We start from the raw sequence: 13,445 nt of genomic DNA, 5'->3' as shown, positions 1-13,445 counted from the left end.
GAAACACCTTGTGGGCTAGAGCATTTTCTGGTGCCTGAACTCACAAGCTCCGCAGCATCCCAGCCCTAACTCCCAATGGGACATCTGCACCTCGGGCTGTGCCCTGTGTCCTTGCCACACTCCTGTCCTTGTCACAGCTCTGCGAGCCGTGCGTGCATGGTGCCTCTCTCCCAGCCCGGGTGAGCTGTCCCTCGATGCTCTGGGGGCAGCACTGCTGAAGGGCCTCGGGCCAAGCTGGGCTCTCCTACAGAGGGCTGGAAAAGCAGCGGCACCCAGAAACTCTGGATTGATGCTCACGTGAATGAATGCAGATGCACCTAAATAAATGAGAGTCTTATGAAGGTGGGGAGGTTGGAAGGCAAATCCTGTTTTTCTGATGCAAACCAAGCACTGTTTAAACGTTTAGAAGAATTAGATTGGCTGTCACTATTCATCCACTGCAAGGAATAATTTATTCCTTCATTTTGGCACGGCTTTTTATAAAGCCTCTGGTCTTAAAGACCCAAAGTCACCTCATGTAGGTCCCAGGAAAGGCAGGAAAAGGTTTAGGGATTTAAATCCAAATAGAATTGGAGCTTTCATTGCCAGGCAGTGAGGCAAAATCCTTCTGCCCTCAGCTGTGTGCACACACTCTGCTTGAAATCTGGAGCTGTAGGATATTGACAGCAGAAGTGTGGCAATATCCAGGCACAGTTCTGGGAAAATCCTCTATGTGCTGAATTCTGTGACTTGTTTGTGACCAGACTGTGGTTGCTGTCAAATGTCAGCTATTATTTTTTTTTTGCTGAGTTTATTCTTGCTGTTTCTGTTGTTAGTATGTGAATTGCTCTTGTCCCAGCTCATTGCTGTGGTTCATCATCCAGCAGCTGAGTGAGGGGGCTGGTTTTGTGCTAGAGCCAAAAAAACTCTCGGCCATGTTATGTGTGGACCTTCACATTTGATCCTCCATCTCTGTAGCTCCAGGTGTGCATTATGTCTTAGAGGGATATAAGGCAGCCTGGACTTCTGCTCTGTTTCAGGGTATTTTGTATTCTGTTTTCCTCCTGTCTACAGCACTGAATGCACCCTCTTGCCACCAGCAGTAGTTGTACCTTCGTAGCTCAGGAATCTGGGCACTGAATATTAGGGATTTCAGCAGGAGCCCCCATGTACCTCTATGGTGCAAACAGCTGCTTCCCAGGAGCCAGACTGCTGCGGCCAAGAAACAGTTAATTGTTGTTTATTTTATTTACATGATCAAATTTAATCTCTTGTTGTACTGTTCAGCAGAGCTCTATAAATCTCATGTGACTCCACAGGACTTACCCAGCTCCTGAATTTCCCAAACCTTTCCCCTGCAGATTGTATCTCAGCCTGTTTCAACATATCCATCCCCCTTAGTGAGAACAAGAACTCCAGCAGGGAAAAGGGAGGCATTTTAATGTTTTAATGAAAACATTAAAAATGTTTTCAATTCCATTCTTTCAGTGCCAGCATCTGTGGGTTGATGACGGTTAATGGTGCAAGTATAGGACCGGGGAAGGGACAACATTCCCTTAAGGAACCAGAAAACTTTCTACTCCCAAACAAAAATTGAAAGGAAAAGGTTAGCAGCCAAACCAGACCATCTTGCATGCCCTTGCAGGTCTTAATTCCTTCACAAACATGTGCAAACTCAAATAAAAAGAACTAGCTAAATAAAAATCCCCACGCAGAGAGAAAGATTTTGATCCTCTGTTAAAACAGTTTGAGCGGAAAGGATTTTGCAGCCTCTCTGTTAATCTGCTGATCACGTGGTTGAAAGCGATGCCCTTGAGGCACTATCAAGCCTGTTGTTGAATTGATTGGTCCATAAAAAAAGAAAGGAGAAAGAAAAAAAAAGAGTAGAAGTTGTGCTCTTGTATTAGTACAGCTAAATCCTCGCCTGCAAGTCTGGGTAATCTTCCATGAGGAGTGCGCTGGGGTTTTTCTCATCATCCTGTGAAAGCTGAAATCGACTTCTGAAAAAAGAGAGGTTTCTAATCAGCCTCCTTCGAATTTGTATTGCTGATTCCTGGAAAATGACTAGCAGCCAGGAATTAGTTGTAGTGTGAATCAGAAAGCAGCAGTGGCCTTTGGAAACAGGTGAATAAGTTTTGCATACCTGTGGGCTGCTATTATGCATTCCTGCAGCTAATACAGCTTGTTACTTAGCCCAGAAATGTCAATGCTTTCAATATCTGACTTGTACAACTCTAAGTGCATTGTAAGCATCCACTGTATCCACCTTACCGGGTTGTTCCCAATTTATAGGTTTTGATACAAGTATCCACCAGTAGAGAATGGTGGATATGACCCAAGGACTTTCCCATTTAATCTTCTAGTTGTGCCCAGTGAAGGAAGCAGCCAGATCTTCTCCCTTCTCTGAACAGCATTCGCAGCACTGCAGAATTTTGGGAATGGGTCTGAACTGGTCAAGGATCCAGCTTCCCTTCAGGGAGATGAGCTGTTTAATAGCAGCAGGAATTTTTGTTATCGTGACTCTGTAAAAGAGCCTTGAAATAATAAAATTTAAACTTGTAAAAGGTTTAGTGGTTTAAAATTGGGTTCCCAGCCCTTTTTGTTACATAAACTGCCTTTAAAAAAAGATCTGCTGTGTCCTTAAATTGTGCCTGCTGCATTTTATGTACTCACACGTCTATCTGTGTGTCACCTGTGTACAAACAGAGAAGGAGGGGAGTTACAAACTAAAAAGGGTCCTTTCTTTGTATAACATGGCTGTAGCTATTTCTTTTTTTCTTGAAAGGAAGTAAGCTTTTCAAAGTTCATGAACTCCTTCAGCTTTAAATCCTGCATCCATATTTTAAGTCCCTTGCAGAGACCACGACACAAAGTAGAGGAGAGAGGAGCCGGGGGTAGGAAGTGGCAGAAAGTGAGCCCTGAGCCAAGACCATGGCAAAGCATGAGATATCCTTGGGGGATACTCAGGGCACCCTCAGAAAGGTCAGCCTTTTTCTTTTTGTTTTGCTTGTTCATTTTTAAAGCTCCTTTGCCCCAGAGAAAACCCACTGGCCATAGTGGGGAGGTGAAGGAGACTCATTTGGAGAGCAGCTCCTCAAGGTGATGGGCTTTGACTCAGGCCTGCAACCTCTTGTGCCTTTGCTATTTTCTGATGGTGCTGCATCTTGACGTGGCAGTGCCCTCACCACAGATGGCTGCATGCACAAGGAAAACAGCCCAAGCTGGGAAGTTCCCTTCCTTCTTGCTACCTGCTTCAGATGCTGTATGATAGAACAAGCAGATGGCTGGGTAGACAGAACATGAATAATCAGTGATAACCAAGAATCTCAAGACAATGAGATAATTTCTTAAATATCTCTTTTTGCTGCCCCTCATAGCTGAAAAAATCATCCTTCTGTTAAAAATCCAATTCTACAAATAACATCATCAGCCCAGTTTCATAATGCTTATATTTTGTCAGCTGCTGATTTGACTCTGACGACTTAGTTAAAGAAGATTTCTGCTAAAAATATATCAGCCCACTGCTTGAAATGCTTTTACCACCAGGCAGAAATGGAAGGATGAGTATTATAAACATAATGAATAGCTTTGTTTACCACAAATACATGTCAAGAGGGGAAATGTTGTCTATTTACATTCCCGATGCCCTCACGATCGCAGTGTATTTTACTCGCCTATTAACATGTTTATATTTAGCAAGAGCTGCATTAATTGAATTTTTTTCATTTCTGTTGAAGGTTCTTACGGGTGTTACACAGCTCAGGGGCAGGGGTAGGTGTGAGTCCTGGGCTGCAGAGAAATCTTGCAAACTGCAAACCATGCAGAAAGAAGTGAAATGCCAGCTGAGTGTGCTGACAGCCCGTAACAAACAAACCATCAGGGGAACACCTTATTCCTGTCTATCACTTTGAAATCAAAGCTTTGGCAACATTGATGCTGACGAGGTTAACTGTGTCACTGCCAATCTTTTCCACATTTTTGCCTTCTGTCACAATCAGCAGCCATTCCACACTAAGCCTGTAAATGTGCTACTTAAACTCACAGATTGTTTCATCCAGTCCTGCCAGTATCAGGACTAGCGAAGATGGGATAGCACCAATTTTTAACATACAAATGAAGAACTTCATATCTGTTTTAGCTGTGAAGTTATTCATTATTATGTTCAATTTAACTTTTAAAATCACTTTCAAAGCAAAGTTACCACAAAATTTTCTCCTGACTTGCAGACTTACAAAGACTGTGGCAGAAATTAGCTCTGCTTTGTGACAGGCCAACGCAAATGTGCTCCCTTTTCCTACTGTAATACTTGTGGGTTTCCTTTCTATCATCCATTTAGCCTAAAAATACCTTTTTGCAGTTTGTGGGTTTCCTTTTCATCATCCATTTAGCCTAAAAAAATTCTTTCTCCAGTTTGCGAGTTTCCTTTCTATCATCCATTTAGCCTAAAAAAATCCTTCTTCAATTTGTGGGTTTCCTTTTCATCATGCATGTAGCCTAAAAATGTCTTTCCTCAGTTGTCAGGCTGCCTTCTTGGATCATGATGAGAAATTTGAGGATAAGCTCTGCTGGTTTGCATTTGCTGCCATTGATTTGATCTGTGTGTAATACAAGAGCGTGGAACTCTTCTGACATTTTGCGCTGACTTTGCAGAGGCAGAGAAGACGTAGGAAAGGTTGAGGCAATGTGGAGCAAGGTCTTGTGAACAGCTACTATTTAATGCTCTCTTGCAGAAGCTCAGCTCCCTTTCTCTGTTGCCACTGGGGCTGCTCCTCTTGGTTTGTGAGGCACAGAAGGAGGCTCTTCACCCACGGCTCATTATGGTCTGGAATGCTGAGGGGTGATGGTTAACCTGAACCAGGAGATCTGGAAGAGGTTTGGATGTATCTATGGAGTGGAGGCTGGACCAGGAGCTCTGGCACTCTTGAGAAGACTGCAGAGGGAGCAGTTTCTTTCTACAAACAGCAAATGGAGCAGGCCTCATGGAGCCTGGTGGGAAAGCCCCAGGAAAATTAGCCATGCAGCTTTCTTATTCCTTGCTGTGCCTTGAATCCCTCATTAAATGTTTTGCAATACTTCCATTTTATATTTCTACTCCATCTCAGAGAAACAGAAGGGAGCAAGTTAGAGCCCCAGGAAAATATAGCAGAAAAGTATTTAAGATGGCAAGCACTTCTGTTTGGTGTTTCCACACTCACAGCTGCCCCTCCCCACACTGCTGGCCTCTCCCAGAACCACTGTCACTGGCTCATAGCTCCACCTGCAACTTTGACCCCACTAATGGCAGTGGTGACACTTCCTCCAACTTGAAACGGGGCGTGACTTTCACCACTAGCTTCTAAAATTGGCCATTAATCAGATTTAGTGGCTTAGGAGCAGTATAAAGAAAGCCAGGTTGGAATCAAATGGAAGAGAGGCTGACTGTTCATTGTTGCTGCAGTGATGGCCAGTAAATATTCTGAACACCTGAATGGATTTAGGGTTTGAATGCTCCTGGAAATCATGACACAGTAAGAAATCTCATCCTCCAGCTAGGCAGCTGCCTTTAGTTTTTTCTCCAAGATTCTGGCCTCAGAATGCAAACAGCTTTTCACAAGTCAAGATGTTTTCTTTAATCCTCTCTACTAATACCTGGATTTCTTGTTCTGAGCCATCAAGATACAGCTATGCCAATGGCAAGTGAGGTTGTAGGATATTTTGCAGCAGGTATCTCCTGGAAAGACAGGGAAGAAGTAAGCCCTTTCAGCAAAGCCCATACCCTCATTAAAAACACCCTGTGAAATGCCAGCCACCCTTTCCCAGAGAAGACTAATTCAAATGGAACTGGCAAAACCAAGAGCTGGTAGGATGACAAACAGTCTGCCTACCAGGAAAGGACTAACAGATCTCATCTTTCACATCATAAGAAATTCTGGGAAACGTTACAAGTCCTGTTTCTGTACCTCAGAGAGAGAGAAGGAGAGAGCAGGGAAGAAGAGAAAATATTTAAGCCACAGGACAACACTAGCACAGGAACAAGCTGCTGTTTCCTAGCTGGGAATCAATTTGTGCTAGAAGTAAAATGTTTTCCAGGTACTGGAGAAGTGAGGATGTGGACTCAGAACTAGTGGGAACACAATAAGCTTAGTGATTCATAGGACATAGCTTGTTAAATTATAAATGACGCTACATGAGACAGGGAGCTGCAATAACAGGGAATTTGATTCACAGCAGCCTGTTCTGTTCAGGTCTCTGCTCTGTGCAGCCAGTAGATGTGGTGCCCACTCCCCCTAAGAAGGTTTCTTTCTTCACCCTGCACCTCTCTGCCTGCTTGCTCTGCCAGATGAACAGAACAAACATTTTTGCCTTTTTGCCTTGAATGTTTTGCTGTTTCTGTGGGAAAGCAAAGAAAAAAAAAAAAGGAAAAATGTGTGGGTATATAGGTGTAAAAATGACTGCAAAGAGATAACACATCAAGAGGTTTGTTTTCTTTTAGCAGTGAAGTAAAATGGATAGAAAGTCAAGTCTCTATTACTCTGAGGTGACTTGTTACAAAATGGCTGTCTCTTGCACGGCGCTTGTGTTTTTGTGGTTGGGAGCTGGTGGAGCAGCAGTGGGTGTTGGAGGAGCCTGGGGAGCAGCCGTGTTGTCTGCCAGCTGACAGGACAGCACCCACCTGCCTTGGACTGGGGGGCTGGCAGGGGTGCCACAATGGCAGCCCAATCAACAGCATTTATCCCAAAGTCCCAGGTGTCCTGGAGCCCAGGCAAGGGGCTGGTCCATGCCCTGGGACACCTGCAATTTAAGTAGGACAAAACAAGGGCAAGATAGGAAGGAAGAGAAGGATTTTATCTGCGTTGTGGAGATGGGAGACAGATTCAGTTGTTAGATGTGGAGAAGCAGTCCCATCAGAGGGTATCCAGGACACCTGCACAGTGCTGATGGATGGAGCCAGCAGCAGGAAACCCAACACCTGCAGCACCTCACACAGCTCCAGGGATCTGCCTTCAGGCAGGGCAAGCAAGCCCTGGGAGTAAAATGAGCTGCCGAAGGTGATGCAGGAAGACAGGAACAAACTAGAAATTACCTGGTTTTTTTAATTGCCGCTCCTGAATTCATATTTGCAACATCTCAGTGCCTGTCTTGTCCTAAGTCACTGTCTGACAAGCCCTCATTGGTAGGCATTACTCTTTGCTGAATATCAAGCAAGAATTTGGAGTGAAATTGGTTATTATCCCTATACTCTGTCAGCCTGGGCTGTGGAAGTAGGCCCAAAGGCTTGAAGCAAAATGCTGTGGGACTGCAGCAGGAGAAAGATGAGGTGTCTGTGCCTTAGGTAAAGGCTGACAGACCCTACAGAAACACTGCTCCAGCTTTTTGGTTTAATCTCTACCACAAATGTTAAGAAGGTGTTTCTTTGGAAATAAGAACTTTGCTGAAAATCTTGCGAATAAATTGGATCCATGCAATAGGTGCTGGAGAATTGAACAACAGACTTCCTTCAAGACTTTCTTTCAAATCTATTTAGAAATTAAATCTAAATTAAAATTCCAACTAATTTTTCATTGTTACATTTTATGCCATGGTGTAAAATGTTTAAATAGGATTTTTCATTACAAAATTATCTCATTTCCTCTCAAGTGCTTTCAGATCAGTTAAAATACAGTAAGAGCAAAAGCAGGCCATGTTTAGATACAGACAGTATTAATTGTGGTAAGCTCTGTGTCAAAGAGGATGGAGATGACAGAAGTCAGAGAAGCTGGAGCTTGTGAGGGCCGTTGCTGAGAGCCCACAACCTATAAAAACTCCATTCCCAGCTCCCCTCAATTTCTCACCAGCTGTTGCCTGTCACACCGACTGTGGGCAGCACACACATGACTCTCCTGGCTTTCTGTGGGGATCTGCCTTCCAACGCTCCATCCTCAGCACAGCTTCAGGGGGAGCCTGCTGGTGTCAGTAACACACACAGGGAATGGTTCTAAGCATGCCTTTGCAGCAGGTTCACACTTTTCATGTCCTTTCATTCCCTGCTGGTGTTATCAGGCCGTTCCTGGGCTTTGGGGTTAATGCCAGAGCATTTCCTATAGCCCAGCTGCCAGAAGTCCCTGCAGGGAAGGCTTGTGAAGGTGGTGGAAGACGTGGCCAATGCGCTGGCCAGGGGAGCTGTAGAGAGCTCCCTGGGCAGTGGTAGCTGTTGAGGAGGTCCAGCAGGATAAAGGATGTGTCCTGTGACAGGAGGATCCCACGTATCCCCAGAGCTGAACCATAGAGGCTGAACACCCTTTGGATGGCACTTGGGAAGCCAAATGAAGGAAAACACCAGAGAGCAAGGATGACCCCCTTCATCTCCTCCTTTGACAGTGTTTCTTCTTCTTATACCAACAGCCAGACAGTAGCAGCAACCCAAATTCCACCTTTAAATGGCCCAACATCCATCCTGAGACACTTGATTCAAAGTCTCTCCTCGGGTTTTCTGTGGTTCTATAACACCACACCACCGTGGTAATGCTTTCAAAACTACAAGAAAGAGGCAGAAGGAGTGGGATTGACCAACGTTGACTTTTTTAGTACAATACGCCAATGCAGTCATCTTCTGGCTACAAATATCTATGGGAAGAGTAGATGTGTCCTTTAATAACAGAGAGAGTGCTTAAAAAAAGAACATTTTATTGCTGTGTTGCCTTCACCCCAGTAAATTACAGCATTTTCATTTTCCTGTATTTATTGCATTGAAGTGTTTATATCACTGTGAAGCAAATATTTGCTTTCAAAGGTCAGTCGCTGTATCTCTCTTCCTCTGGGGACAGACGTAGGTCTCTCTGAGCCTTCAGTATTACTCCATACAGATTATATAATGTTCTTGCTAAGGGATTCTTTACTGCATCTTGGCACCACTGAAACAGCAGCTGCAGAATTCAAAGTATAATAGGCAGTGCCTTTCCATTAGCCAGTCTGTATTTCTCTCTAACATTTCTGTGGTGCTTCTGTATGAGCACTGGCATAAGGGACGGGACTGTTGGCAGGGAGTTGGATGTGAATGACCCAAGTGCCTGCAGTTGCTTGCATTGTGTAGCAGACACAGAGCACAGCCTGGAACATGCTGTACACTGTATTTTGTAGCAGTGTTTGGGCTTTTTTCTCCTTTTCAAAGGGCACCGGGGATGTTTGTCTGTGAACCCAGAGGATTTCCTTTTCCGAAATGGAAAAGCCAAGGTCCACATTAAATTTTGAGGCTGAATTTGTATAAGCAATTACCAAAAGTACAAACACAAATTGAGTGAATGTAGGGTCTGTAACTTCTGTAGCAACCTTTTTTTTTTAATCAAATTTTTAGATTGAAAGTGCTTAACATATTACATTCCTACTTTGGTTTTCTGATTTGTCATCTCTGCAGGGACCGTAGATAAAATAAAATGTAGTTTAAGTTAAAAGTACAGACTACACTTTGGAGAGTTTTTTCCAGTTATATTAGAGATTCCCCAGGTAATTGTAGGATTTTGATACTTGGTTCAAATTAACTTCAATGAGAACAGAATGCAAAATATCAACTAGTAACAAAAATACAAATTCTGCAAGGAATTTATTACCCTAAGTCCTTGATATTATCTTAGGCCTGTTTCGGTTCTGCTTAAACAAGTGCAGGTTTCAGTGGGCCTGAGCCAGACCTTATGCTTTTGAAAGTCTGTCTAGTATCAGTAAGAGCAAATTCATCATGGTTTAACTTTCCTTGACCATTCCTGAAATTGTTAATTTTCAATATTTTAAAACATTAGGAGTTTTAAATAAAAGGTTTTTATAGGTGTTCCTAAGAAACACTATAGAGGGAGAACTGTTAATTTGTACTTCAGAGCAATAATTCCTTTTAAAACATAATTCTTCTCTCACCAGGATTTTTATTGATAACAGGGTCTGTTGTTGGAAATTCATGACACTGGAATGGCATTTCAGCCTAAACAGGAGTTTTCAAGGAAAATCCTATCTCTAATCTGTCCTATTCCACATTATAAATTGCAAAATCTGAAAAAAAATTTAAACTCATTCCCTGCCATCTACAAAATATATGTAGTTTATCACACTGTGTGCAAATCAGTAACCTTTATTGATTCTTAGGCACGGTTTTCTATTAAATAAAGTTGAATCAGCACAGCTGCGGGGCACTTCTGTTTATGACTAAAACTTGATGTAAAATGCCTTGTCTGGAAGAATGCTTTTTGCTATTTCTCAATCCATGCTAAGTGCTTCACAAATACCAAACAATCTCAATAAACCTGTCGAGTTCGATCACTTGCTGCACAACATCTCTCTGCTTACAAGCTCTGACACTTTTTTTAGCTTGATGCAAAATAAGACACGGCTGTCACTAAGATGCCAACTGATGGCTCTAACAAACCAAGAAGGGTACCTAAAACAACACCACAAGAGCATGGAGTGACAGGACGAGGGACAATGGCTTCAAACTGACAGGTAGTAGGTTTAGATGAAATGTTAGGAAGAAATTCTTGACTCTGAGGATGCTGAGTCACTGGAACAGGTTGTCCAGAGAAGCTGTGGATGCCCCATCCCTGGAAGTGTTCGAGGCCTGGTTGGATGGAACTCTGAGCAACCTGGTTTAGTGAAAGGTGTCCCTGTCCATGGCAGGGGGCTGGAATGAAATGATCCTTAAGGCCCTTTCCAACCCAAACCATTCTGTGCTTCTGTAAAAGTCTCTCCACGTTTGTTTCCTTTTTTCTTTGCACCACACATTACCACCACTGGCTCATGATCAAAAAAAAAAAAAAAAAAGGTAAAGAAAACATCAAAATCAGGCTGGAATCTACCTGAGAATGGAATTTGCTGTGATTTTTTTTTATCTGCAAAGACTGACCAATAGTCAATAAATAAATTGCTGTTGTCAGTAGAAGCCCTCATGTCACCTCCACTCACTTACAGGTCTGTAATTATTCAGCTCACACTGGATATGCTTAGAAAATGAACCAAATTCCCTGCTAGCATCCCACCCTCTCACTGATGCATCACCTCCCACTTTACAGCTAGTGAGATGATACCAACAGACACAGAGCAGAACCACTTTCCTGCCCATCAACATCTATATGTATTTACAGTTAGATCAGTCCCAAAGCCCTAAACAAATTGTCCTGATTTAGGCTCAAGCTCGGTGCTACTCCTCTGCCAGCACAAGTGTAGCGAGGGGTCCAGGCAGAGGAGAATATTTTAACCAGATGCTCAAAAACTAGGTCCACAGACTTAGTCTTGGTGTTCTGGTACAGAGGCTATGCCAGAAATATTTCAGCTCTGGGTTATGCCTCAATCTGGGAAAAAACCACAATTTGTGAAGCAGTGACCAGTGCTAGACCCAGCCAAGTAGGACAGGAGTTTGGAGCATGGTTCTTTACCAAAATAACTTCTTTTTATCCCAGCTGAGCATGCTCCATTTGCTGGCCAGGAGCAGTGTTTTTCTGGAGCTGAGTGCTGTGAAGAGCACCACCAGCACAGCAGCAGGGTGGGAAGGTTGGGGTGGCCTTGAGAGTATCCCCACACCTTCACATGCCCTTCCAGAAGAGACCAGTTCCCGGTTTATCTTTTCCTCCTAAATATCCAAGTGCACCATGTTTTTGTAAAGCTCATTTCCTGCTCTTTGTGAGCATCCTTGGAGTGTCCTATACCAGCCTGAGTATTAGCCATGAAATTAAGCTCTGCCTTTGCACAGCTGGGCTTGCAGATGAGTTGCCGAAGCTTGGTCCTTCACACTGCTGTGACCATGCAGCTGGCAGGACCAGGTGGCCTCCTTCTCCAGCAGACATTTAGGCTCCTACACATGGTGTGACCCATCACAAAATGCCAGCCTCCCTCTGACAAGGATGTGGCGATGTGCGCAGTGATGAAAGTAGAATATCGTGCCAATAGCTGCAGGGCTGACTCCTCAAGATACATTTCTTCCTGCTGTAGCTTCAAAGAGGAAAAGCAACCACGAGTGAGGGCACAGCTAATGTGAAGGCATGAAGGTCACATATTCCCTCTCAGATAAGAAAAACAGCAGGTCTGTTGCTGAAGCTGCAGAGGAAATGCAAGGAGATGTCTGCTTTCCTTACACCTTTCTAAGCAAACAGGGTGTGATCCAGGAAATATCCCTGCCACCCAGCTATACCTGCTCATACTCCTGATGTCCTTATGGAGAGCACCATCAAAGAGAGGGATGGTTTAATCTCCAATATGTAGCAACTTCTATTTTAACAGAGATGTTATTACTAAAATTTTAGAGCCAAGCTCTGCCCTGACTTATCTTGTTTCATAAAGGCTGCACTTATCGCAAAGACAGGACAGAAAACAGCCCCCGGGATCCTGCCTTCTTTAGAGCAGCTTTGCTGAAAGGGGCTGCTTTTGTCCTCTTTCTGTAATTGAGCATGATGGCATCTGCTTTATGGCTGTTTACTTGCAGTCTCCCACAACTTCCCCACCTCCTCTGCACCTGCAATTAGGTTTTCCTGTAATGAACAAATCTAACATTCAGTGAGCAGTAATTTGCAATGTGCCATGCTTGAATCAAGCAAAGAAATAAGCCGGTGTTGTTGTTATAAAGCCCTGACAGATGGTAGGAGGGCCCGCCTTTCTTAATCAAGTCATGCTCGCTAATCAGAGCTAGCTTGAATTTGTAACAAAAAAGAAACCTTACCAAATTGAGGATTAATGGGCTGCATCCTGACCTCTGGTTAGGACCAGCTCAGGGGTGTCCTTCTGTATCAAGAGGGATAACAAAGATCAGAATCTGACCCACTTTGTGGAGAAGTTGAAAATACCTGTTAGGTCCTACTGTCACTTCCCCCAAAATGAAGGGTTCTCCCATGTAGATGTCTCCCAGTCTAGCTGTAAATATTATTTGATAGTCTGAGCTATAGCATGGTGGATAAGTCATTAGCCAATGAAAATACGCAAAGTTTCATAGTCATTAATTTAATTACAAATGTGTTAGCTGAGCATCCAGCCCTCCAAGCAATGCAGCTGAAACATAGGACGTGAGGGGCAGAGGCTTGACCTTGACCTTCTTCACATTAAGCCTTTCAATTCTAGAGAAGAATGAATGGGTTTAAAGATTGTTTCTGGCAGCAAATAGCATCTCCTGAGTGTCCAGCTTCTGTATGAATTGCATTTGAAAGGCTAAGAAAAAAGGAAGGATTTGCTCTCTACATAGGAATTACTATCCCAAATGAGACTTTGGGCGAGGACAGGGATGTAATAGAAGTGCTTTTGTGGGACTGATGTTTAAGCACGGCTCCTAACTGCACTGCTTCTCTTCCTTTCGCTGTCTTCCAGGCTCACAAAGCAGCTGAGTGCAAATCCTGATCCGCAGCGTCCCCAAACACCCCCACAGCTAAAATGGCGGAAGACGCGGATATGCGCAATGAGTTGGAAGAGATGCAGCGGCGTGCCGACCAGCTCGCTGATGAAGTGAGACCAGTAGCTAAACTGGGAACTTGGGGCTGGGCTTGGTGTGA

At 43.7% G+C, this 13,445-nt stretch overlaps 1 protein-coding gene across 2 annotated transcripts in view; it reads left to right on the top strand.

The window, feature by feature from the left end:
• SNAP25 (synaptosome associated protein 25) overlaps positions 1 to 13,445 on the top strand; it is a 61,369-nt gene that overhangs the window by 18,119 nt on the left and 29,805 nt on the right. For both annotated transcript variants that reach the window (XM_036379833.2, XM_036379832.2), the window contains exon 2: positions 13,264 to 13,398. In XM_036379833.2, coding sequence (XP_036235726.1) covers positions 13,327 to 13,398 — 72 coding nt within the window. In that variant the 5' untranslated portion in view covers positions 13,264 to 13,326. The remainder of the gene's footprint in view (positions 1 to 13,263; positions 13,399 to 13,445) is intronic.

The sequence above is a fragment of the Molothrus ater genome, chromosome 3 (genome assembly GCF_012460135.2).
Source record: "Molothrus ater isolate BHLD 08-10-18 breed brown headed cowbird chromosome 3, BPBGC_Mater_1.1, whole genome shotgun sequence".
NCBI lineage: Eukaryota > Metazoa > Chordata > Aves > Passeriformes > Icteridae > Molothrus > Molothrus ater.
This window is presented reverse-complemented; position numbering and strand designations above follow the sequence as displayed.